Raw genomic sequence first — 24,429 nt, 5'->3', positions numbered from 1 at the left:
GCGAAGGTGTAGTTTCACAACGGAGCATTTTATCTGTGGGACCGAATGAATAAACACGTGAACGGTGTTGTCTTTTGACAGCTGTTGCTTACGATTAATTTACCCGGTAAGTGTGTTATTTTTTTGGTGCTGGTTTTGTTGGATCGGATCGATTTTGAAGACTTTATCGATTTGTTCCAGGTAGCAAATACTTGCGATATCGCAAATGTTCCTACGGGGGAAACATAACACGGTCATTTTAATGGGAAGTATAGGCATTATATTGTCGCCCAACTATCAAAAATATCATGGTAACACATCTAAAATAAAGAACATTATTATCTAAAAATTATTTTCGGATCACAGCTTACAATTTTGGTTCCCAAAACGTTCCTCTAACCTTAGTTTTCGGTTCCCATAACGTTATTTTCCAAGGTTTCTGGTTAGCCAGAAAAGTTTTCTTTACAAAAGTAGAACATTATTTTTAGGTTAGTTTAACGTTCCCTAACTTTATAATAACGTTATCAAAACGTTATGGGAACGTTACGATAATGCTATTTTAACGTTAGGGGAACGTTAAACAAACCTAAAAATAACGTTCTACTTTCAAAAAGAAAACTTTTCTGGCTAATCAAATACAAGCCTTGTATAATATCGTTCTGGAAACCAAAAAGTAACGTTAGAGGAAAGTTCTTTGCTGGGACAGGCAACAGAGTTTCTGTTATTATATCCATCTTTTTATCTAATCTTAATTTATTTAATCTACATTAACTAATGTTGCATTTCTTAACAGAAATATCCACAACTGTGTGTTGCATTAACTTCCATCCATCGGAGGTCAAAATGACGAGGTGGGCCCGTGCAAACAACATTCACAAACACAAAACGGCCGATGCCACACCGTGGAAACAGCTCAAAGCAAACGGGGATGCAGGAGGACCAGAAACAAGCTCCGGTGACCGAGGAGGCCAAGCCAACAGACATAACAGAGCTCCTAATGCTCCGAGGCCCGTCCAGCATGGACGAGGCATAAATAAACCCATCAAAAACAAACACGGTCATGACACTGAAGATGTGAATGGGTTTCTGGAGTATTTAAGGCAGACAGGTCAGACCCTACAGAGGAGGACACCTGGAGAGGGAAACGAAGACCTGCGAGAAGAAGTGGCGATAGCGCTGAAGAAAGATGAACGACGAGAACACAGAAGGATTAAAAGACAGCAAACTAAAAAGAACAACATGGTAAGAAGCTGGAGGTCCAAAACAGGGGATGTGTAATATCAGTACACATTGCAGCACTCATAAGCATTTATATAAAACCTTGTTAATAAGTCATGATATATTGTATATAAAATGTGTATTAATATTTATGTTTTGTGTTTATTGTAGGTCTGCTTCAACTGTAGGAAGCCCGGTCACGGTATTACGGACTGCCCGGAGGCAGATAATGATGAAGAGATGGGCAGTGGAATCTGTTATCGGTGCGGATCTACTGAACATGAACTCCGGGGATGTCGGGCTAAAGTAGATCCTGCCATGGGTAAGAATCAGGACAGACAAATGATGACATATATGAATAAAGTTCAAACAGTGACCCCAGTCAGATGCATTGACATTCATAAATGCAACGTATATTAATTTTACTCTCTTTTCTAGGTGAATTTCCCTACGCCAAGTGTTTTATTTGCGGTCAGACGGGTCATTTGTCCAAATCCTGTCCTGATAACCCCAAGGGACTGTATGCTGCCGGTGAGTGAGCCAATACACAAGATCAGCATTATTTTATCAACCTTTATGACCTATGTATACATTACTTGGCACACATACAGCTGTTATTTACATGGAGTTGTATTGTTGCTATAGGAGGCTGCTGCCGTGTGTGTGGTTCAGTTGAACACTTTCAGAAGGATTGTCCTGAACATCAGACCTCAGGTGAGCACCTATATTATGATTTTCAATGACTTTATAACAGTGCTGCTAATAATAAACTTTATCCTGTGTTGTGCTTGATATGACATTAGTATGCAAAGCTTTTATGATGTAAATAACGGTTGAAGTGTGTATGTTAAGGTCTAACGTTTCCTTCCTGCATACAGCTAATGCCATCACCGTCAGCCGGATGTCCAACAGGATCAGTGCTGACCACGAAGACGTCCATGTGCCTGCGAAGAAAGTGCAGCCAAAGAAGGACAAGGTGGTGGTTTTTTGACCTGTCTGGACAATATAGAAATGGACCTTAATTTAGACTTGATTAGTCTGGGCTCTGCGGTTGTGGATTCGTCAAAGACCTCGGCCCTGTGGATGTGCTCAGACTGTGTGCCATGGATTATTTTATGACTGTTTAGATATTGTAAAGATTCTGAGACTTGTGGACATCACTACTGGGTCAGTCACAGACATGAAATATAAATCATTAATACTGCTATAAGAGAAAGGGGGTTTCATTTATAAGTTTAAGACTTTACATATAAAAGCAACATTTATTTACAAAATGCTCATATATTTTTAAAATGGAGAGATATTTAGTGTGCTTATATAATACAAAAAAAGAACTGCATAGGTTGTATTAAAACAGAATCTATTTCCACTTTGTGCATCAGAAAACCGCGGTAAGCAAATCTTCCTCTTAAAAAAGAAACGCAGGACACGGTCGTCTCTTCCATAGATTTGGACTAGCCTATTACATTTCCTTTTATGTAGGGAAGCACTCCAGATGTTACTTGGTTGTTATAAGAAACCTGCAAAAGAAATATTCAGATTTAAAGCTGTGCATTTTTTTTTTTTAGATAACAGAGCTTCAGAAATAACAAATGCTACCTTGCAGGTTGAATAGCTGTGGTCATGAATGAGAAATCCTGCACATTTAGCTTCACTACAAATGGAGTTTTCCTTAGGTTCCAGCCTTCAATTTGGGACACAGCTAAGAGTCAGATTAATCCAGGACTAGGTTTTAGTTATATTAGGACATTCAAGTCGTTTTTACAAACTTATCTTCCAAAAACAATACTTGTGTGCACCTTGAGACAAAATAATGTTGTATGTTAAAGGAAAACACCACCGTTTTTCAATATTTCACTATGTTCTTACCTCAACTTAGACAAATTTATACATACCTTATACGTGCACCTAATCTTTGTACAGCGTGTTGTGAATGTGTTAGCATTTAGCCTAGCCCCATTCATTCCTTAGGATCCAAACAGGGATGAATTTAAAAGCCACCAAACACTTCCATGTTTTTCTTATTTAAAGACTGTGAGTCTGTGAGTATTTACACGAGTAAGTATTGTTAAAGTAAATTAAATTTGGCAATTTTTTTTTAAGTGGTTAAAAAATGAGACCTATATTGTATGGCGAAAGAGCACTTATGGCGCTTTTCCATTGCATAGTACCCCAGGGTTTAGTTTAGTTTGGGTCGGGTCAGCTCACCTCACTTTGGCGTGGTTAGCTTTTCCATCGAGTTTAGTATCACTTCGGAGTGGGAGGGATTATAGGCGTGTCGTTATATTTACGCTGCCTACTGCTGTGACATCATACACGTGTGAGCGTTGTTGTACATTCCCATACATTCATTTATTTCTCAGTCTGCCACAAAATTAAAATTGGCCACCACAAATAGATGTTTGCACATCGCGTTTATAACTACCTCTGTCTCACATGACAGTTTCTGTTCAAACACCCGACCCGTGGCGTCAGTCGACGGCGCTCCGCTGAGCCTCATTCAAGTTGCATTTAAGCATATATAATGCGGACGTGCACGTCGCGAATGTGCCGCCACAAACTGCAAGTCTGGAAAAAACTGTTATGGTGTCCCGGATTCTCAACCTGTGGATGTTTTTCATCGCTAAAAAGGAGTTTGGAAACTTATAGCAGAACACAGATAACAACAGGTTTGCTTGAGACAGCGCAAGCTAGCAGTAAGCTAAAGCTAATATTTACATTATAGCGATGACGTGACGATTCTCTCAGACCAATCAGTGATCTACAGTGTTTTCGCGTCACGTTTGGTATCAGCTCGGGTCGCTTGGAACCCCAACCGAGGTGGTACGGAAAAAAGTATCGGGTACTACGTACTGCACCCAATGGAAAAGCTCCCAAAAGTAAGCTGACCCGACCCAAACTAAACTAAACCGTGGGGTACTATGCAATGGAAAAGCGCCATTAGTTTGCAGCACTTCGACCTCGGCGCGCACTAGCATCATCACTCCTGACTACTCCCCCTCTCGTTCAAACATCTTGCTGCGTCCGAAACCGCCTACTTCCAAACTATATAGTAAGCGAAAAGCAGTAGGCGAGGCGAGTAGTATGTCCAAATATATAGTATGCGAAAAGTACCTTGATGACCTACTACTTCAGGTTAGATTTTGAAGTGTGCACACGACGGACACTTCACCATCCCACGATGCCCGAGGAGAGGAGTAATCCAACGAAGAAGAGGAGGGGTCGTCGGCGATGCCGCTGTTTTCAGGCTGGTATGACAGGATGTCGTGATCAACATAGCGGATGTAGTACGTCCGAATCTCATTCATACTATACAGTATCTACTCTTTTAACGGTCAGTAAGTAGGTACTTCATCTCATTCAGTACATACTGTACAGTATGCGGTTTTGGACACAGCCTTATGGTGCATTCACACCAGCCACGGTAGAGGCAGCAAAAACATATTCGTGCGTAGTTGGAGGCTTCAACATTTGAGTTTACTCGTTTCAGTTACGCGTGAAATTTGAGACATTTACGCAGAAATTTGTGTCATGGGAGGGGCTTTCGCGCCGCGCCTACCACACCGCAGGATGCATAATCGCGTCTTTGCATTGACTTAACATATAAATCACTCGCGCTTGCTGCCTCTACCGTGTCTGTAGTCAATATTACTGCATGCTGAGGTCAAAGTGCACGCATTGAAAAAAGATAGGTATGTATTAATTTGAGGTAAGAACGTAGTTAAATCGTGAAAAACGGTGGTGGTTTTTCTTAAAAATATGTCAGGGCAAGATGTATTTAAATTAAGACAGCTAGACTGGACTAGAATTAGCAATTTCTGGGAAACCGCCCCTATGCCTTTTATTTTGGAAAAACTGCATATGCCGCTTTCCCATTAATTATGGTTCTCAAACTTTTTGGCATGCGCTGCACCCTGTGGTGCATCCCTTCTGGTCCCCTCAAAGAAAATTTATGACATATAATAAAACACTCTTAGAAATTAAAATTAAACAAAACATTAAATTATACATTATAGTGCTGTTGGTTAGCCTTATTCATTGCACAGAATTTATGATGAATTCATTTATCTTTAAAAATGTCATAAGGCACCATCTTACACCCCCCAGTTTGAGAACCACTGCCTTAAATAGGGTTCCCACGGGTCCTTGAAAGTTTGTGAATCTGGGGGGAACATTTAAGGCCCTGGGAAGATTTTGAAAAAATACATACATAGATACAGGTCATTGAAAGTGCTTGAATCAATTTTATGCGAGAAGTTTACCGGAAAAAAATCCATTCCCTGTCTAGTATAGGATAGTATCATAAAAATTCTAGACTTTTTAAGCACACGTGCTAAACTGTTCACTTTAAATGCTTATATATTCTTTATGCGAATATTGATTCATACCTAAATGCTTTTTTGCATAGTTGTGTTTGACACATGAAAATGTCTCGGGTTACGTATGTAACTGTTGTTCCCTGGGAAGGGAACGAGACGCTGCGTCTCCCTTGGCGTACTTCCTGCTTCCCTGTAAAGCCGTTATACTTCCTGGCTCCCACGTCACCCTGTCTTTGTCGTTAAGTCTCACCATTGGTTGAATTTGATATACACATTCAGACGCACTTACCACTGGAGGCGTCCCCAAAGTGTCACCGCAGTGACGCAGCGCGAGTTCCCTCAAAAGGGAACTGTAACAATGTATCTTAAAAGGTAACACGATGTAACCTACTCTCACTAATAAATATGTCACCACATTTAGTCCTTAAATTTCAGGGTACTGGACCTGGAAAGTCCTAAAAAGATACTTGAATTTGAAGTTAACTAAGGTGTGTGAACCCTGCTTAAATCAACCCCTAAACCTAACCCTCACAAAAAACCTTCTACGTTTTAATAAACATCATTTACTTAAATTTACTTATAAACTGTTTTGCTCATGGGGACCAAAATATTGTGGCCACAAGTTCAAACAATTTCTAGTTATCCCTTTGGTGGGGATCAAATGTCATCACAAAGTTAGTAAATCCATACGCACACGCGCACACACACACACAAACAGAATAATCTTAAGAGTCTAATAAACAGCAATGAGAAGCTTTATATCAGTATATCCAAAACTTCTCTGTGTACAAAGTAGAAAAGAAACACTTCACAAAATCATAAATGAAACATCAAATGACTCAGTAATTCAAAGGAAAATGTTTTACACGCATAATGGGATCTCGCTCGTAGTCAGGCAAATTCAGGGGGCAAGAAAGGCAGATGTTATTACAAATAAACACAAAAACACCTCAGTTATTTTACAGTATAATTTTAAATAATTCACAGAGACACAAATGAATTGGATCCCAAGCTATAAAAAAATTCACATATATATACGCATTTAAAAACTTTGCAATAATAATTTCACTTAAAATAAGAGCAAAGCAAAATCACAGTTTCTCCGGGTGACACAACAACGGATATATAAATAAGTTGATTATTAAATGACAGGTGTTTTAATTCCAATCCATGTGCCTTTCCTCTGAATGGACCAGTTTATTTATCCATAAAATCCTCCTCGACGTTCAATATTCACATGCAAAGATTTTAACAAATAAAATGTCATATAAAAGCATCAAATCCATGTCACCTAATATTGTCAAAGCATGACTGAAATCTTTGTTGTTGAATGATGTTAACTCAAGACTTTGTAGAAGATGTTGTGCACAGTTTTTGAAGATGCGGTGGATTTTATTTAAGTGTAAGTATCGAATGGCTGTTCTTCTTAGGCATCGTCCTGATAAATAAATCTCCTTTTATGACATATATACAAAAACAAAACCTTGAGATTTGATCAGGCTGCATTAAAGGAGCACAGATGTCTGTCTGCGGTATGAAATAATCATTAGTAACAACTCCTCGATGACAAATCGGTAACAGCGTGCTCATTGTAATTTCGAATGTTCCCATAAACTTGACCCTTCGCATGTTTCAATAATTTAAAGTAAATATGAGCAGTCATACAGTTCAAGTCCATCAGCTTTCTTTGTGCCTCTTTCAAGCCCGTACAATGATGAATATATCTCCTCTCATACATGCACAGGTAAATTTGAATGTACACCCACATATATACACAAAGATATACGTAAATATAGACAGATTGTTGAGTTGTCTTTCTCGCCCAACGAGCTTCAACACGGACCCTTGGTTCTGACGCCGCCGAGGATCGTTGTGAATAAAGAAAACGAAAACGAGGAGAGAAAAGAGGAGGCTTGGACCCATATTCTCCAGAGAGCAGAAGAGGGCTGGCTACAGCGCGCTTGCACGAGTTCCTTGTCGTGTGGTGGAACCCACCTGGGTTCTCAAAAGAGGTCTTTACACGCTCATGGTCATGTTTGGAGAATACTGCAAGGAAGGAGAACGCAAGTGTTTTAAGAAACCTAAACAGAATTTAAAACACCGATCATGAGGATAATACAGTAAATGACGTACGCTCTCGTTCTGGAAGGGGTTGAGGAAATTCCCGCCCATCTCTCCGTCGTCTCTCGGTGTTCCGGGTTGGTTGCTCATGCTCAAGGTTCCAGGAGAATTCTGTGCAGAAACACATTTTAATGTACACTATTTTTTATATATAACTTACAATACAGATTTCAACTTTCAGTCCAGGCCAACATTAAAGGAGACATTTCACAATGGGGCAGTTTCCCCGGACAGGGTTAAGATTAATCCAGTTAGGAAGTTTTCACAAACAAACCTTACAAAAAACTATACTGGTATGCATCTTGAGACAAAACAATGACACTGATATATATTAAAATATATATAAAGGTGTTTTCAAATTAAACATGCATTTTAGTCTGGGACTAGGATAAACCCGGTCTGTGAAACCGCCCCTATATTTTTTTTAAGATGTCAAATAAATCTTTGGTGTCCCCAGTATGTATGTCAAGTTCTAGCTCAAAACACCATATAAATCATTATTGTAGCATGCATTTAAATGCAAATGAGCTGATCTCTGCACTAAATCGCAGTGCCGTGGTTGGATAGTGCAGATTAAGGGGCGGTATTATTATAATAGGATCCCCTTCTGACATCACAAGGGGAGCCACATTTCAATGACCTATTTTTTCACATGATTGCAGGGAATGGTTTACCAAAACTAAGTTACTGGTTGATCTTTTTCACATTTTCTAGGTTGATAGAAGCACTGGGGACCTAATTATAGCACTTAAACATGGAAAAGTTAGATTTTCATGATTCGTCCCCTTTAAAGTTTTTTTTTTAAATTACCTAAATCTGGTTTTGCCACAATTCTGATACACTCCTTATACACTGTAAAACAGAATGATGTGAGCTATTCCATACAAATGTTAACCTTACCATGAAATTTGACTAAACTGATATTTAGTGGCTTGCATACCAGTGCAAGGTTTTTGTCTAAGTTTTAAACATTTTTGCAAATTATTTTGCATGTATTTTGACATGACACACAATGCACAAATGTTCACATGACGCAACAAATACATATTTTAAGTTCGCGCCTGTCGGAAGAGAAGTCACCCACCGCCACTACAAAATATGTTGTCTACTTTTCTAATTTCTTTTTTGTTACATCCATAGCGTATATTTCCCTCGTCTAAAAATTTTGCATCCATAACATTGGGATTGCTCATGTGATCAATAAGTCATTATGTAGTTATCAAATAACTTAAGCAATTTGACAACAACTCATCACTAGTTCAGATTTATAGAAAATAATACGGCTGTCAAAAGATGAATCGCATACAAAATAAAAGTTTTTTAAATTAGTTTATATAAATACACACACACACACACACACACGCATGCATGTATGTATTTAAAAAACATTAACATGTGTGTATATATATATATATATTAGATTTTTAGATTTTTTTTATTTTTATATGTAAATAAAAAATGTATATACATAAATATTTTTTTACATTTTAAATTTATTTTATGTATGTGTATTTATATGTAAATAATAATTAAACACAATATACACACAAACATATTATGCAAACACAAACCTTTATTTTGTATGCGATTAATCCTGATTAATCTTTTGACAGCCTTAGTAAAAAGTACATTGACATGACTTGTACAGCCAAATTAAAGCATACTTTAATACTTTTAAACTTTTGTGTGTAGCCCTTTATTCAATATATTAATTAATACTTCACAAAATAAAAATCTCTTACCTTGGGCATACTATCCATGTCAGCTGACCCTAAATAAAATACAACAGAAATTTATTCTCAAAGATCATATTAAAGGTTGTCCACAAGGTGGCATAGACATGCAAGGAAAAAAACTACCGTACAACAAATTGGGCAAATTATGCATGAAACCTTTCTTAAAACCAAATGTAGCTTTGATGCTCTCCACAGCACTAAAATCAATCTTGGAGTCTGGCTGCTTGTACCTAATGATCCATTCATGTGATGTGGCTCCATTCCTGCCATTCCACCCATTGGACCTTCGCCACCCGGACCGATAGGAAACTGTCAGAAACACACACATATAAGACAAGTTATTATAACAATGACAATGCACATGCATTCCAGTAGTACAAATACTTCAAACTCGTATTGTAGTCTCACGTTTTGCCTGTTTCCTCCAGGTGGCACTGTGTTTATTAGAGTATACATGTTTTCTCCAGAGTTGGTCGAATCTGTAAAGCAGCACACAAAATACAGAAGACAATATTTTTACCAAATAAGTGACTAATATGGTTTATACACTGCAAAAAATGATTTTCAAGAAAAAAATTCTTAGTATTTTTGTCTTGTTTTCAGTAAAATTATAAAAAAAATCTTAAATGAAGATGCTTTTTCTTGATGAGCAAAACGACCCAAGAAAATAAGTCTAGTTTTTAGACCAAAAATATCAAATTTAAGTGATTTTGTGGATAAAGCAAGCAAAAAAAATCTGCCAATGGGGTAAACAATTTTTTCATGAATCTTTCCTGTATTTAGTGTTTAAGAAAAATGTTCAAGATTTTTTTGCTTACCCCACTGGCAGATTTTTTTTTGTGCTTGTTTTATGCACAAAATCACTTAAATTTGATATTTTTGGCCTAAAAACTAGACTTATTTTCTTGTGCTGTTTTGCTCATCAAGAAAAACCATCTTAATTTAAGATTTTTTTATATTTTTACTGAAAACAAGACAAAAATACTGAAAATTTTGTTTTCTTGAAAATAATTTTTTGCAGTGTATATGCATAATATATGTGACCTTGAACCACAAAACCAGTCATAAGGACCAATATTTTGAAATTGAGATTAATACATTGTATGAAAGCTGATAAATAAGTTTTTCTTGGTTGCATGGTTTGTTAGGATAGGACGATATTTGGCAGAGAAGCAAATATTTGAAAATCTGGAATCTGAGCATGCAAAAAAAATCTAAATATTGAGAAAAAAAAATTAATGCTGTCCAAATTAGGTCCTTAGCAACACATATTACTAATGATAAATACATTTTTATATATTATCGGTAGGAAATTTACAAAATTTCTTCATGGAACATGATCTTTATTTAATAATCTAATGATTTTTGCCATTAAAAAAAATCATAAATTTGACCCATAAAATTAGAGATGAAAGTAATTTTCTTAAAAAAAAAGAAAAAAAAAGATTATTGGTTATAGGGACAAAAATCACCACAATTATCAATATCATGGTTCTGTGAACAATTTTAAGAAATGTAAAAAAGTAGTGATGCAAACCAAATGTAAAATTTATTTTACATGTAAGTGCACTTTTGTTTGCATAAACATCAAATAAATACCATTAACATTAATCATGGCACATTGGGGTCATGAGGTAAATGTTAATCTGGTTCAGATAAAACACAAGTGCTTAAATCAGATTTTAATATAAAAACAGGACAAATCAGCAAGTCATTTGTCTGCCTATGTTGTGAGAAATCGGGTGTACTTTAGGACCCAGGAGTATGCTGCTTAACACCTGAGCTCACAGCAATCGCGGAAGAAACAAACAGAGTAGAAAGGAACTTTAAACTCATCAGATCACATCCATTTAATGGAAAATAAATACAAAAGATGGATCTGTCTAAAATAATATTAAGTAAACATGTGTCTGGTCGGCACAGTTAAACAGTAATTAAAAAATGGCTCGGTAACTGTGGGTTCACACCAGCTGCATTTGAGGTATCAAATTTGCGTCTACCGCGTCTAGTTTGTCATTTGAACATTTCGCTTCATTCACGCGTGAAAGCCGCACATGAAATTCTAGTTATTGAGACATTCACGCGGAAAAAGGTGAATAATTACTACACGTCACTTCTAGAGCAAGCTCTTGATTGGTTAATGCGGCGCGTTTTTACGCCAAAGTTAAACTTTTTAAACACGCGCGTTTCCCGTGGCAACGCTCAATATGCATCATTCGTGCGAACTAGACATGCTTAACGCCTCATTTGCGCACCGAGACCTCCATCAACGCGTCTTTACCTTGACTTAACATTTAAATAATTTGTGCTTGACGCCTCTAACGCGGCTGGTCTGAACGCAGCATAATACTAACCATTGGATATTTTTATTGTGGTTAACCATTTAACCAGCAATCGTTACATCTCTACATACAATGTATTGTTGGCTATTGCTACAAATATACCCGTGTGACGTTTTGTGGTACAGGGTCACATATATGCAATGCTAGGTTATTTTCAATCCAGCGTTGAGTATAAAGAGCTATTATCTACGGTATGTCTAAACTGATTTATCAACCTAGCTAACATCTGTAAATGGTTGTACCTGCGGGGCTCGGCATTATGGGCGTTCCTGGTGGCCCTCCTCCTCCCGGTGGACCCTAAGGAAGAACGAAAAGAGAAATATTACTCTGCTTCACGCAAACACAAGCTATTGAGATTTTTGTATGAATGTACTTTTGGCATGTGCGTGTGTAAATGAGTAAAGCCCTGTGTGTGTGTGTGTGTGTGTGTGTGTGTGTTATACAGAAGCTCGAGGCTGTTGCTGTGGTCAGCACTGCGCATATCTTCTCTATCCTCCCTCTTCCCAAATCTAATTATCTCTCCTCTCTCTGCTGACTCGGCTTCGTCTTCCCGAGCATCTCGTCTGGTCGGGCTGGTTTCAGTAAAGCTACTGCTGCTCTTCACAAATCATCTCAGCCGGGAGTTACTGACAGCATTTTAACAGAATGTCTGAAAACCATGTCTTTAAATCTCCAGTATGTTTGGACATATCTGCCAGTGTCTGCTCGCTTGAACGACTTTCACATGAAATAGATTCTGGTATAAAACGCTTATAAAACACAATGCAAATCTGCTATGGGTCGATCCTAGGGCCTTGCTTCCTGGTTGCTAAGGTGATTCGAGTAATTATTCACTACAATATCTGCATCTGAATACCAAAATTGTAATATCAGGATATCTGTAATATCAACAAATGTCAGTTTGGATCCACTTGCGCGGGATCTCTTAGTTTGAAGCCGATATAAAGGCCGAACTGCAGTGTTTTGGTAGGGGACTCGTGTGAATGGAGAGGTGGGTCACGACACTTACCACATAACTCCCTGGAGATGCAGAGGAGTACGGGATCTAAATGGCACAGGGAACGAACAGACAGATAGTGGAGAGAATGTCAACAAAGCAGATGCTCTGTAGGTGTAAACATTTACTTACTGATGAGTGTAAAAATGACTCACCGAGTTGGAATTTGGTGGATTTGGCCATGGTCTACCTCCGGGACCCCTACAAATATGATGAGATGTGGTTAACAATGAATCATTTATGACTTGAAGGTCTTAATAGGAAACCAAGTATTGGTTAAGAAGGGATATATAACAAGAAGCTCATACATGTTCATTCCAGGCATTCCAGGACCTCCAAGAGCATTTAGTGGTGGTCTCATCCCTCCTCCATATCCCTTAAAAACAAAACAAATCAGAAAATTAAGTGTTTTCATACAATGACAAGCTTTATCCTTTTCAATGAAAGTGACTTACCTGTGGTCCTAAAGGCACCATCCCTCTGGGCGGAGTCATTCTCTGCATAGCCCCGCCCATATTTGGGTGACCTGTTATGATAGGAGTCTCATTGAAAATGTCACTAAATATCAAATTAGTTCTGCATATCTAACTGCTATTATTGTAATGAAAATACGTATAATTTAAATTTGATTTAATTATTAAATTTTTAATTCAAATGCATATAATTTATATTTAAAAAATCACATTATATTTATAAACACATCTTAAATATTCTTATTAAAATTAGGGCTGTCAAAAGATTAATCGCGATTAATTACATACAAAATAAAAGTTGGTGTTTGCATAATATTTATATATACATATATAAATTTAAGAAAACGTTTATTTATGTATCATTTTATTTATTTATATATATCAAAATGGAAATAAATATACATACACGCAAGTGTGTGTGTATTTATATATACAAAATAATACACACAGTTCACTGACATATATTATGCAAAAACAAACCTTTCTTTTGAATGTTAGTCCTAATAAAATGTGTATTATTCATTTAAATACAAGTAAAATTATTAAAACATATTTTAATAATAATATATTTAAATATATATTATTTTAATTGTATTTAAATGTTACATTTCACAGTTTAACGCATCTTTTTTGTATTGAACTTAATGAGATTGGCCCTTGAACATATTTTTGGGAAACAAACCTTGCTGTCTTGATGGATCCATGCCACTGGGTAACAACGGCTGGTTGCCAGGAACGCCACCTAATGCCTGAACAAAAAAAAAATTAAATATATTTTTTAACATCTTCAAGGAGTGACAGATTTGGGCTATAACATTAAATCAAAACTGTAGTTTGTCTGATGTAGCTGTTTTTACAAAGTACATTAAGGGGGCGTGTACACCAAAGCGTTTAAGCGCGGCTGAAAGCGCCAGCCAGATGCCAGGCATGGGCGTTTGCCAGCGTTTCTTCATTTGTTGCTATGATACTTGTGTTTTGTTCATCAGTCATTGTACGATGCAGCAGTTGGTTGTTGTGGTATTTGTCCCGCCCTTTCTCCACTGTGATTGGACAGCTGATTGAAAAGTGGCAAGTATTTCACCCAAAGTTGAATTTTTTTGGGCACTTGTCATCGCTGAACAGTGAACACATAAAAATGGCGGACAAAAACACTTGAAAAGCACATCGGCCACAAGAAAAAACGGCTTGGTGTATACGCCCCCTAACTACTGTAAAACTGTGTTTAAGAAAAAAACAGAATGGGATCAGCACCTGATTGGGTATTCTGAGCGGGGGTCTGGGACCACCTGGGTAACGTGATGACATGAAAGGCTAGAAAAAATCAAGAAATCAAGTGTTACTATTAATAAATAGTACACAGAAATGTTCTCATTATTATACACTACCGTTTAAAGTACAATCACTTGACTTAGAAAACTTACAAGTGTGTACTTAAATGTTTTATATTTAATAAAAAGTTACTATTAAGTTTACTATTATTCAAAAACATAATTAAGTGACCCTAAACCTTTAAAGGGCACTGTACAGTATACACCTAAAAGTAGTACACTTATTTCATGTTGACTTTAGTATGTGTAACTAGTTAGATGTATATTGTACTATACACAGTATACATCAGCTGTGACTGTACTGAACTGTAGTTTTTGAGCAGTACATCAAGTGAAGTAGCTTTAGTTCAGCTCTAGAGGGCATTTACACAGACCTCAAGCAAATCAATAACACTGAGAAGATCTCAGGAGGACAAAAAAACAATTACTTCAAACCAAAGGAGACGTTTTCATCTTTACATCGCAAGTTAGATTAAGAAAAGAACATTTATGACAAAGCAAACATGACACGGGTACATAAGACCAGAAACTCAAGAAAACCCTAAATGAAATATCTTTAATTTATTTTTGACCCAAAAATTGTTCTGTCATCACCTATCCACTTTTTGAACAAGTGAAAACGTAAAAAGTTTATGATTATTTTAAATGTCCCACAACTTCAATATATTTATAGTTATTTTAAGTTTTCTAAGTTTTAAAAGTCAACTTCCAAGCTAGTAAGCGTTGAAATATTTCTCGGCTGCGGAGGTAACCATAGCAACAGTACAGTACATCACTCCAGTGCATTCTGTTAGGAACACAACTGGATCAGAACTACATATTAAATCCAAATATTATGGCACTACGACTGCCAAAAACATGTGTTTGTTTCACAAGGAACATACAGGGCCCTATTTTAATGATCTACACTGAAAAAAAAATAAAGGCTGGATTTACTTAAAAATATAATACTGCACAATTTTTGCATCCATTTTTTAAGTAAGTATTACATGGAATTTTAAGCAATTTATGCAATTAAAAAAGTGGATGCCAAAAATGATGACACTTTTGCTAGTTTAATGACAAAGAAATGGTCGGTGCATCAGGTGCATGGTCCAAAAGTTTTGTACCTATTCTCTTAAAGGAACACGCCCAGATTTTGGGAATTTAGCTTATTCACCGTATCCCCCAGAGTTAGATAAGTCCATACATAACTTTCTCATCTCCGTGCATGCTGTAACTCTGTCTGACGCAGCCCCCGCTAGCTTAGCTTAGCACAAAGTCTGGAATTCAATGGCTCCAGTTAGCAAACTGCTCCTAATAAGTGACAAAATAACGCGAACATTTCCCTATTTATGTGTTGTGATTTGTATAGTCACACCGTGTATAAATAACAAGGTGATATGAGACAAAATCACAACACATAGAAAGGAAAATGTTCACGTTATTTTGTCACTTATTGGGAGCCGTTTGCTAGCTGGAACCATTCACTTCCAGTCTTTGTGCTAAGCTAAGCTAGCAGGGGCTGCGTCAGACAGAGTTACAGCACGCACGGAGATGAGAAAGGTATGTATGGACTTATCTAACTCTGGGGGATACGGTGAATAAGCTAAAATCCCAAAATCTGGGCGTGTTCCTTTAATGAGTCAGGGGTGTTTTGGGCGTAACGAAATAAACCAAAAATCCGAAGTTTCACTTGCACCGTGGCAGATTCGATATTTACATGGCAGAATTTGCAGGAGCAAAAACGAAAACTTCTCCACACAGGAAATGGATCTGCATTCGTCATTACTGATACATGCAATGATTATTTATTATGACATGTTTTTATCTTTATGAACACAATAATAAACTTTTACAATGTAATCCTTTCATTTTGAATATTTGGCATGTTTGTGTGCTGCTGCGTGCCCCTATGTGTGTAATAAGCAGTGTACGTGCGTTGTGCACTCCCCTATAGGCGCATATTACCACACTGTAAGTGAAAGTTGGATTAACTTAAAAAATTACTTCAATTGGTAACACTTAAATTTATAAATTTTATTCACTTTTTTTTAAAAGATTTTTTTCAGTTACTAATTTAACTAACTTATTACATTTTTGCAACCTAACATTTTTTCACTTAACTCATTCCTTGCCAGCCTTTTATTGAAAAGTTGCCCACCAGCATTTTTTGTAATTTTCACAAAAGTTTTACAAAATGTCTTCCAGGAAAATTTTCTTCTAAAAATATATAAATATACAAATATATATATATAAAAAACCCATATATATAAAAACAGACCCTCTGCTTTCAAACAAACAATAAACAAAGAAACAAAATGGGAAAAAAGTTTCATCGTATCTCTATTTCTTTCTCTGCTTATAAATGTCACGTTCGGGAACACGAGTAAGGACACAAACGCAGGGTTCACACGAAAGGGTAACATTTAATATAAATAACATGAAATGAAACACGAGGAACAACACGGGCAGGTAAGAACAATGACTGGAACACTGGAAACAAACATGACATCAGCGACAATCATCCGGCAAGTGAGTACAACACAAACAGGGTTATAAATACAGACAGACTAATGATGTGTGATTAGGAATCAATGAATTGTCCAGGTGACGTAATCAGGACAGACCCAAAACATGACACGGATGCACCGTGACAATAAACTCTTAAATATGGGCATTAAAATACTTTTATAGCAAAAAGCTGAACAAAATAGCATTTTTGTAAAGTAATTTTGTTAGAGATCAGATTCAAAACGATTATCAAAACATACACAGAGTTTAAAATTAGTAAAAAAAAACTGCTTCAGTTTTTTATAAATGCAAATGTTTTCTCTTAATTGATGAGTAATTTAATTGTTGGGGGGTACATCTCGACTATAACATCAGTTGATGTTATGTTGAGATTGGTCTGTTTTCCAGCTGCGTTTTGCATTCACAAGGTTTCCATAAAAAAAGGATGAAACAATCATGTTTAAGGATCACGATATATCATTACCAAGTACAGCTCTTATTATTCATCTATGCCTACTTAAATATAGTTTTACATTCTACGGCACCTTTAAAAACTTCAAGAGCCTTTAAACATATCCACAGCACAACATGCGTCTCATTTTCAAAATCAAACACGTCTGCCTTTGACAAATAAAGACAAAACCTTCAATGTGGTGTACTAGCCCAAACATTGTATCTGACTTCCTACCAACTGTAGAGTAAGATCCCAGTAACCCTCTTGTATATGAGAGAGAGCAGTTACACGGAGCACAGTGTTGTATAACATGCTCACCGCGGCCCTGGACACCTCACAGTCTGATTAATTATGGACAGAGGTGAGAGGCCTGCATTTGTCCTCTTTAATATTAAATGAGTGAGGTCTGTAGACCTTACCGCGGTGAACAAAGCCTTACAGGTAAATCCAGCAGAGAGTACATTTTCACCCTGTGTTTACAGCCCTTAGGTTAGAGATCACTCTGTTGATGCTCTCATGATCTTGTACACAGACCCCAGATCAGCGACTCGAGTCAGGGATACTAGGACTATCTAACCAAACCGAACAAGCTATTCATCTAATCTAATATCTGTCAACTGCATAATTCATGGCTTAAGCTCTCTAAAAATAACAAGGGTACCATCATTCATCTCTCTAACAGGTTTTGGCAAAAAGATACAAAGAAGGTGATCCGGATTTAGGCTGGAGGTATTTAAAGCCCATTCAAAGCATTTTCCATAAAGCCTTTATTTAAACCAAAGCAAACCCAAGCTACACAGGTTTGGCCCATCAGTGCCATTACTCCAGCAAATGAAATAAGTTTCAACCATTGAAAGATAAAGATTGAGAAGTTCAGTCTGAGTCGAGGTTTCCCTTGGGTTCCTCGTCTCCATTAGGCTGGTGGTGAAGTGGTAATTTACACTGTGATCAGAGTAATGCTCCATACGCTTCACTACGACTCTTATCGTCCAGCTGTGGATCTCTAAGGCCTGTAGGTCTGCGCCGCACCATCTATTCTCTCTGGGCAAATGGACTTATCAAGTTACACCAAATTATGCACATGAAATATTAAGTGCTGAGCACTCTTGCGCTGCTTAGTAGAAGTCAAAATGACCGATCATTGAGAACCAAATAACACAATGACCTTTAAAAGTGTCCAGACACTTCATTTTTAAATAATTTTAAATAAATGTAATTTCATATTTAGATATCCAATACATCCATTAAACGTTTCTTTGCACATATACATTCTATATTTACATTTATGTATGCCAAATAAGTCAATTAAAATGTAAAATGTAATAGTATTAGATAGAAAATTTTTTAAATATAAAAGCATGTATCACTTTTTTATTTAACCCCTTAAGCGTCACCCCAAACTTTAGATGTGCATCTTCAAATCAATATAAATCTGGCATTTTTTTGGTCTAGAAGCATAATCTTGGTCTTGTTTTAAAGAAGACATTTTAAGGTTTTTCACTGAAGGGTAAGGTAAAAATATTAAACAGAAAAACTGTTTTAAATTTTGCATTTTAAATTTATCTTCATAAATAAAAAGAATCCAATAAAATATTAATTTTATAAATAAAATTATAATAATGTCCCAAAAGTGATAATGCAAACATGAAGCCAAAAGTCACAAGTAGTTGTGATCCAAATTTCTAGTTAAAATAAAAGAAAATGAAGTTTGTGTCACACTTTTAGTGGTTTTACCAACAACAGCCACTAGGTGTCAACGGTTTGCTGCACACTTTTGTCATATATTACTAAATTACTGTCACTGCATTACTATTATGGCTAAAACGTTTTAAAATATGAAAACTACATTCTTATGCTGCGTTTACACCAGCCGCGGTAGAGGCGTCAAGCCGAGTGATTTCAGTGTTAAGTCAATGTGAAGACGCGTTGACGCGCGTCTGGAGGTCTCGGGGCACGGATGAGGCGTTTGGCGCGGTGTGGAAAATGCATTTCCGCCTCATTCGCGCGTCTAGTTTGTGCGAATAGCGCGAATTGAGTGAATGGCGCTTTTTGTGAGTTGAAAAATGTGAACTTTGGCGGATTTTCGTGCCGCATTAACCAATCAGGAGCCTGCTTGCTGTTGTGACAGCAGCCCCGCCCGGAGTCACTCATTCAGCATGAAGGCTTGATATTGTCCGTGAGCAGTCACCCGGAGCTATACGACACAAGTTCTGATTTCCATAGAGACAGGAATAAAAAGGACTTCGCTTGGAAGAGTGTCAGTGAGGACATTGGGCAACCTGGTAAGTTTTAAATACACATTTCACTTTTGAGTCACGTGACATTTATCAACCTGCGCCGTTTATTTTCCCGACTATATTAAGGTGACTAAATACAAACCGGTAACTCTCTCAATAAATGCACAATCAACATCAGTCATTCTGCAAACAGACAACCACATAGCACTTGTCCCTCCCACAAGAAGTGGATTTTGCCTCTGACACGCATCAAATGCTTGCTTTTTCCGCACGTCTACTTTTCTCTAGACGCGTGAATGCATTCAAACTGTTCAAGCTGCAAACTTGGCGCGGTAGACGTGATTTTGACACCTGAAACGCGGTTGGTGTAAACGCAGCATTAGAGCTTTTCAATGATATATAGTTTGTCAACATTTTTGTAGATTTATACTAGGATATAGTGTTATAAATATAGAAAATTACAATGTAAAAATATAAAAAACTACATTCACTACGTTATTTCTATCATCAGATGACCTTTGAAAACTTTCCAGTGATGTATAGTTTATCAAGATTTTTAGGGTTTAGAGTAGGGTCAGGGTTTAGTGTTATATGTAAAAACAAATTGGGCCTACAGGTCACAGGCCCACCTTTTAGAAACTGACTCTCACTACATAATTTCTTTCCCAAAATGATGATGATATATGAAAACTACTTCACTCTTAGGGCCCTATTTTAACGATCTGAAACGCAAGTGCGAAGCGCAAAGCGCAAGTGAGTTTATGGGCGGATCTTGGGCGCTGTTGCTATTTTCCCGGCGGGAGAAATAACTCTTGCGCCAGGGCGCAAATCAATAAGGGGTTGGTCTGAAGTAGCGTTGCCACCCGTCCTGGTTTTCCCAGGATTGTTCTCTTTTTTGAGTCACTGTCCCGGAAAATTTATATTCTTTGCCAGGACACGAATTGTCCCGGTTTTTTGTGAAAATGAACTTTTAAAGCAGAATTTCCTGGTTTCAAATTAAAGTGTTTCCTTCCACTTTTTCTGTGTTCATCCAATCCTGTGTCTGTAACCGGGTAAAATAGAACAGGTAACACAGTGGATTGGCCAGGCGTTTACTTTAATTTGATTGGAAGCTCAACTTATCGCCTAGCAACTACCTATGCTGTCACTTGGTCGCACGCGTCGCATCCACAGATTCCACACACACATCCTGGATGAAATAGTTTGAGTTAAGTTGCTAGTCAGCTTTTAAAACGATCAATGGGGTTGGTCAAAGCTGAACTTCAAGTTAGATTAAACTTTAAATGATCATGCTTGGAGTTTAAAGCATTCATTGAGGGACAGCCAAGACTTCTGCAGGCAGCAAAAAGGGATGAGAAATACACATGGAAAAAGAGGTGAGAAATGTCAGTTTTAGGTTGCCCAAATTTACTAAGTTAACAAAAACAAAAAGTTGTTTATAATCTATTATAATACATGTAATCATGTTTTAATTGCTAAAGAATATATCCTATATTTGTACAAATGATTATATTTTATAATAGAATATAATTATGCAGTATATGTTTACACAATATTTATTGTTGGAAAAGGAGTCGGGCCGACTACCAAAACACACTTATAGCCAATCAGCAGTAAGGAGCGTGTCTACTAACCGACATACTTGCCGGGTTGCGTATGTGTGGGGCGGGTCTATCAACAGAAGGTCCAGATTCTATTGGGGTAGGGGCGTGTTTGTTTATGTGATTTCAAATATCAACATTGGCTTTCAAACATCATGGACTTCGCCTTTAATGTAGAAAGGAGTCCAGAGTGAGTGCATCTACATCAGGGAGTGCATCTACTTCAGGGAAAGCATCTACGTCAGGACAAATATAGTTTAGAGAGGGAATAGAGTCCTACAACTGTTAACATAGTATATTTGCAAATATTAGTTGATCCCCCTCCAAAAAACAAAACAAAAATAAATTTCATCTGAGTGTCCCGGTTTTTCACAAATCAAAGGTGGCAACCCTAGTCTGAAGTAGGTTCATTATTCATAGGTGTGGTTTGGGCGTAACGTCAAATAAACCAATCAGAACGTCATCCAACATTCCCTTTAAACGCAAGTGCGCAAGTTCCATGGCGGGTTGCTATTATTATGACGGATTTACCAGGCACACGCCAGGAGCGGTTCACAGCCGAGGAGACTGATGTTCTTGTAAGAGCAGTCAAAGACAGAGAAGTTGTTTTGTATGGGGATAGTAGAAACCCGCCCAAATCAGCGTCGGTTAAACAGGCGTGGGAGGAAATAGCCACAATTGTCTCATCAGCTGGCATCCCCATCGTTGCGCCAAGCGCTACAATGATGTCAGGAGACGGGGGAATCCCAAGCTTGCCAGCATAAATCGGGCACGCCGTATACGGGAGGTGGATCTGCCTCTACACATGACCTGACGCCAGCAGAGGACATCGCTGCGTCCACCCTCACCGCTGAAAGGGTTTGGGGGCTTAGAAATCGGACCCAAGAAACGCAAGCAAGGTCCAACCCCAAAGTACTCTTACAAATCAAGTTCACATACATTAAGGTTTCTTATGAAAACATTTTAATTATTATTTACATAAAATAAACGTAATACAGCCACACAACAAACTTATGAAAATATTTTAATCGTTATTTGCATGAGAATTTTTGAACGCAGCCACACAATAAATAAAAACTATCACCACAATGCTCACCACTATGATTTCCCTTATCTCATGTGTTAATATTTTTTATTGTAACAATTTATGATTTGCAAAAATAACTGTTACATCTGTGTAGATTAGATAAGCAAAGTGTGTGCGCGTTGTGCACGCTATACATTATGGTCAACCATGCGCCCTTAAAATAGCATAATGAACAACGTGCAACGCGCCACTGACTTTAGACTAGTTTTTTCTGGTCAGTGGCGCAATTGTTTTTTGAAACTGCAAAATAGCATCAGGGATGGTTTGCGCCGGAACACGCCTCCTTTTTTGCGCTGAACCGCCCAGGGAGCGCAAGTTCATTCCCTAGTTTGCCGACGTGCGTCTGCGGAGGGAAAAACCCGCTGTGCGCTGGTGCAAAATACGAATGATACATGCGTCACTGACAAAGTCAATTGCGCTGGGTGCAAGATAGGGCCCTTAGAGCCTTCAAACAATATATAGTTTGTCAAGATTAGATAAGAATTCACATGCAAACACTGAAGTAAATGTAGGCGTCCCGCTGGCGGGACAGTGACATTTAGCAGGATAAAAATGTTTTGAGGCACTCTCTCTTTATAAATTAATCAATTACTCTCCCTACATCATTTATTTTATAAAACCCTGTTGAAATATGTATTCTAGAAGCTTAGACCTTTTCAATGATACATAGTTTGTCATGATAGATTAAAATTTATATCAACAATATTGAAATAAACGTAGGTGTCCCGTATACGGGACGGTGGCTAAATAAACATAGCACAACTGCACTTTGCATGGAAAAAGACTTTAAATAATGATACACATTTAAAAAATGAAATAAGTTACCTAAGGCCTAATCCTGGCTCATTCTAAGCCTTGTCTCTAATAATTTGTCATCAAATATATTGACAGTCATACATTTTAAGAAATGTCCATTCAACAAGATTATAATGCATAATACTGTTTTTAAAGATTTGAATATTTGTCAGTAATAGTCTGTGTGGTTCTACATTATGTTTGCATGCAGATTTGTGTCACATTTCTCTGTTTTGTACCATCTAGCACCATAGCACTGCATTCTTAGGATGAGAAATATCTCCACTTAAAAAACATCTCTATACCCCTTTGGTTCATTCTGTTATATCCAACTGTTTTCAAATGCAACTAATCCTGTCTAAATGGAAAGTGCTCTGATCAGAGTCTGATATATCTTAAAAATACATGGCTGGGTTATTTTTAACCCATGTAGGGTAAATATTGGACGGAGCACTCCGCTCGGTTAAAATTGACCCAACTGTTGGGTTATTATAACCCATGGTTGCATAACATTAACCCAACATTGGGTCACTTTTTGAACCCAGCATGTGTTCAGTCCAATATTTACCTATTATGGGTTAAAAATAACCCAGCCATTTAAAGTGTATAGAAGGTACCCTTAGTGATTTTTGTAAATATGTAGTTTGGCACATCCTTCTTAAAACATTATTTTCACAATAATAAAAGTCTTTTCAACCCAAATTCTGAACACCACAATACTGTACACATATTTTGACTGATATCTGATATGTGACACATGCGATGAATATACCAAGAGTTACTGTTGGCGGTGTTATACAACCCTGATGCCTTTAGGGGGCACTCTAACACTAAACTTCTGTTGAACATCAGACAATGTCTGTTGCAGTGTCTGTCTCACTATGACAAAGAAATAATAAAAAAAACTATTCACAAACTTGTACAGACTCAGCATTGTGTCTTCGGTTTATCATCACTAACGCCGTAAAAATGCTGCAATGCTAATGGCAATTATCAACACACAGATGTTATTGATGTTGCATATATAAAAATGTGAATATATATTAAATATTAAATGTACTTTGAAGTCTCACAATACTTTACTCCAAAGCAAAGTTCACGGACAATCTATTCATTTTTCCGGCTGAATTCTGCTTATTTCGAGCGTTGCAAATGTGCTGCAGCGAACCTCCGCAGAACACCTGAGTGACAAACCATCTGCCTGAACTACTGAAACATCCACCACCCACTTATACAGACATCTGAGATA

The 24,429-nt window shown here is 37.3% G+C and overlaps 2 protein-coding genes across 5 annotated transcripts in view; one reads left to right on the top strand and one right to left on the bottom strand.

Moving 5' to 3' along the window:
• Window position 1: 1 nt before the first annotated feature.
• Window positions 2–2,401, top strand: zcchc9 (zinc finger, CCHC domain containing 9). Its single transcript, XM_065262141.1, has 6 exons — window positions 2–106; window positions 773–1,221; window positions 1,369–1,519; window positions 1,636–1,728; window positions 1,843–1,911; window positions 2,076–2,401. The coding sequence occupies exons 2-6, from the start codon at window positions 823–825 to the stop codon at window positions 2,186–2,188; spliced, it is 825 nt and encodes a 274-aa protein (XP_065118213.1). The 5' UTR covers window positions 2–106; window positions 773–822; the 3' UTR covers window positions 2,189–2,401.
• Window positions 2,402–6,241: 3,840 nt separating this feature from the next.
• The window catches only part of ssbp2b (single stranded DNA binding protein 2b), an 85,139-nt gene continuing 66,951 nt past the window's right edge, over window positions 6,242–24,429 (bottom strand). For all 4 annotated transcript variants that reach the window (XM_065262181.2, XM_065262165.2, XM_065262173.2 and 1 more), the window contains 12 exons: window positions 14,437–14,496; window positions 13,868–13,934; window positions 13,168–13,238; window positions 13,021–13,088; window positions 12,868–12,913; window positions 12,725–12,760; window positions 11,958–12,012; window positions 9,782–9,852; window positions 9,604–9,682; window positions 9,380–9,408; window positions 7,650–7,748; window positions 6,242–7,562 (listed from right to left, as the gene is read on the bottom strand). In XM_065262181.2, the coding sequence (XP_065118253.1) occupies window positions 7,533–7,562; window positions 7,650–7,748; window positions 9,380–9,408; window positions 9,604–9,682; window positions 9,782–9,852; window positions 11,958–12,012; window positions 12,725–12,760; window positions 12,868–12,913; window positions 13,021–13,088; window positions 13,168–13,238; window positions 13,868–13,934; window positions 14,437–14,496 (711 nt within the window). In that variant the 3' untranslated portion in view covers window positions 6,242–7,532. The remainder of the gene's footprint in view (window positions 7,563–7,649; window positions 7,749–9,379; window positions 9,409–9,603; window positions 9,683–9,781; window positions 9,853–11,957; window positions 12,013–12,724; window positions 12,761–12,867; window positions 12,914–13,020; window positions 13,089–13,167; window positions 13,239–13,867; window positions 13,935–14,436; window positions 14,497–24,429) is intronic.

Source organism: Paramisgurnus dabryanus, chromosome 10 (genome assembly GCF_030506205.2).
Source record: "Paramisgurnus dabryanus chromosome 10, PD_genome_1.1, whole genome shotgun sequence".
In the NCBI taxonomy this organism is placed as follows: Eukaryota; Metazoa; Chordata; class Actinopteri; order Cypriniformes; family Cobitidae; genus Paramisgurnus; species Paramisgurnus dabryanus.
Note: the sequence above shows the minus strand (reverse complement) of the source record. Positions and strands in the feature narration are given on the sequence as shown.

What these genes read in the sequence shown, in the direction of transcription:
- zcchc9 (XM_065262141.1), top strand. Translation starts at nt 823, where the DNA reads ATGACGAGGTGGGCCCGTGCAAACAACATTCACAAACACAAAACGGCC. An exon ending in AAACTAAAAAGAACAACATG is followed by an intron (nt 1,222 to 1,368) that starts GTAAGAAGCTGG and finishes TGTTTATTGTAG; the next exon opens with GTCTGCTTCAACTGTAGGAA. An exon ending in TCCTGAACATCAGACCTCAG is followed by an intron (nt 1,912 to 2,075) that starts GTGAGCACCTAT and finishes TCCTGCATACAG; the next exon opens with CTAATGCCATCACCGTCAGC.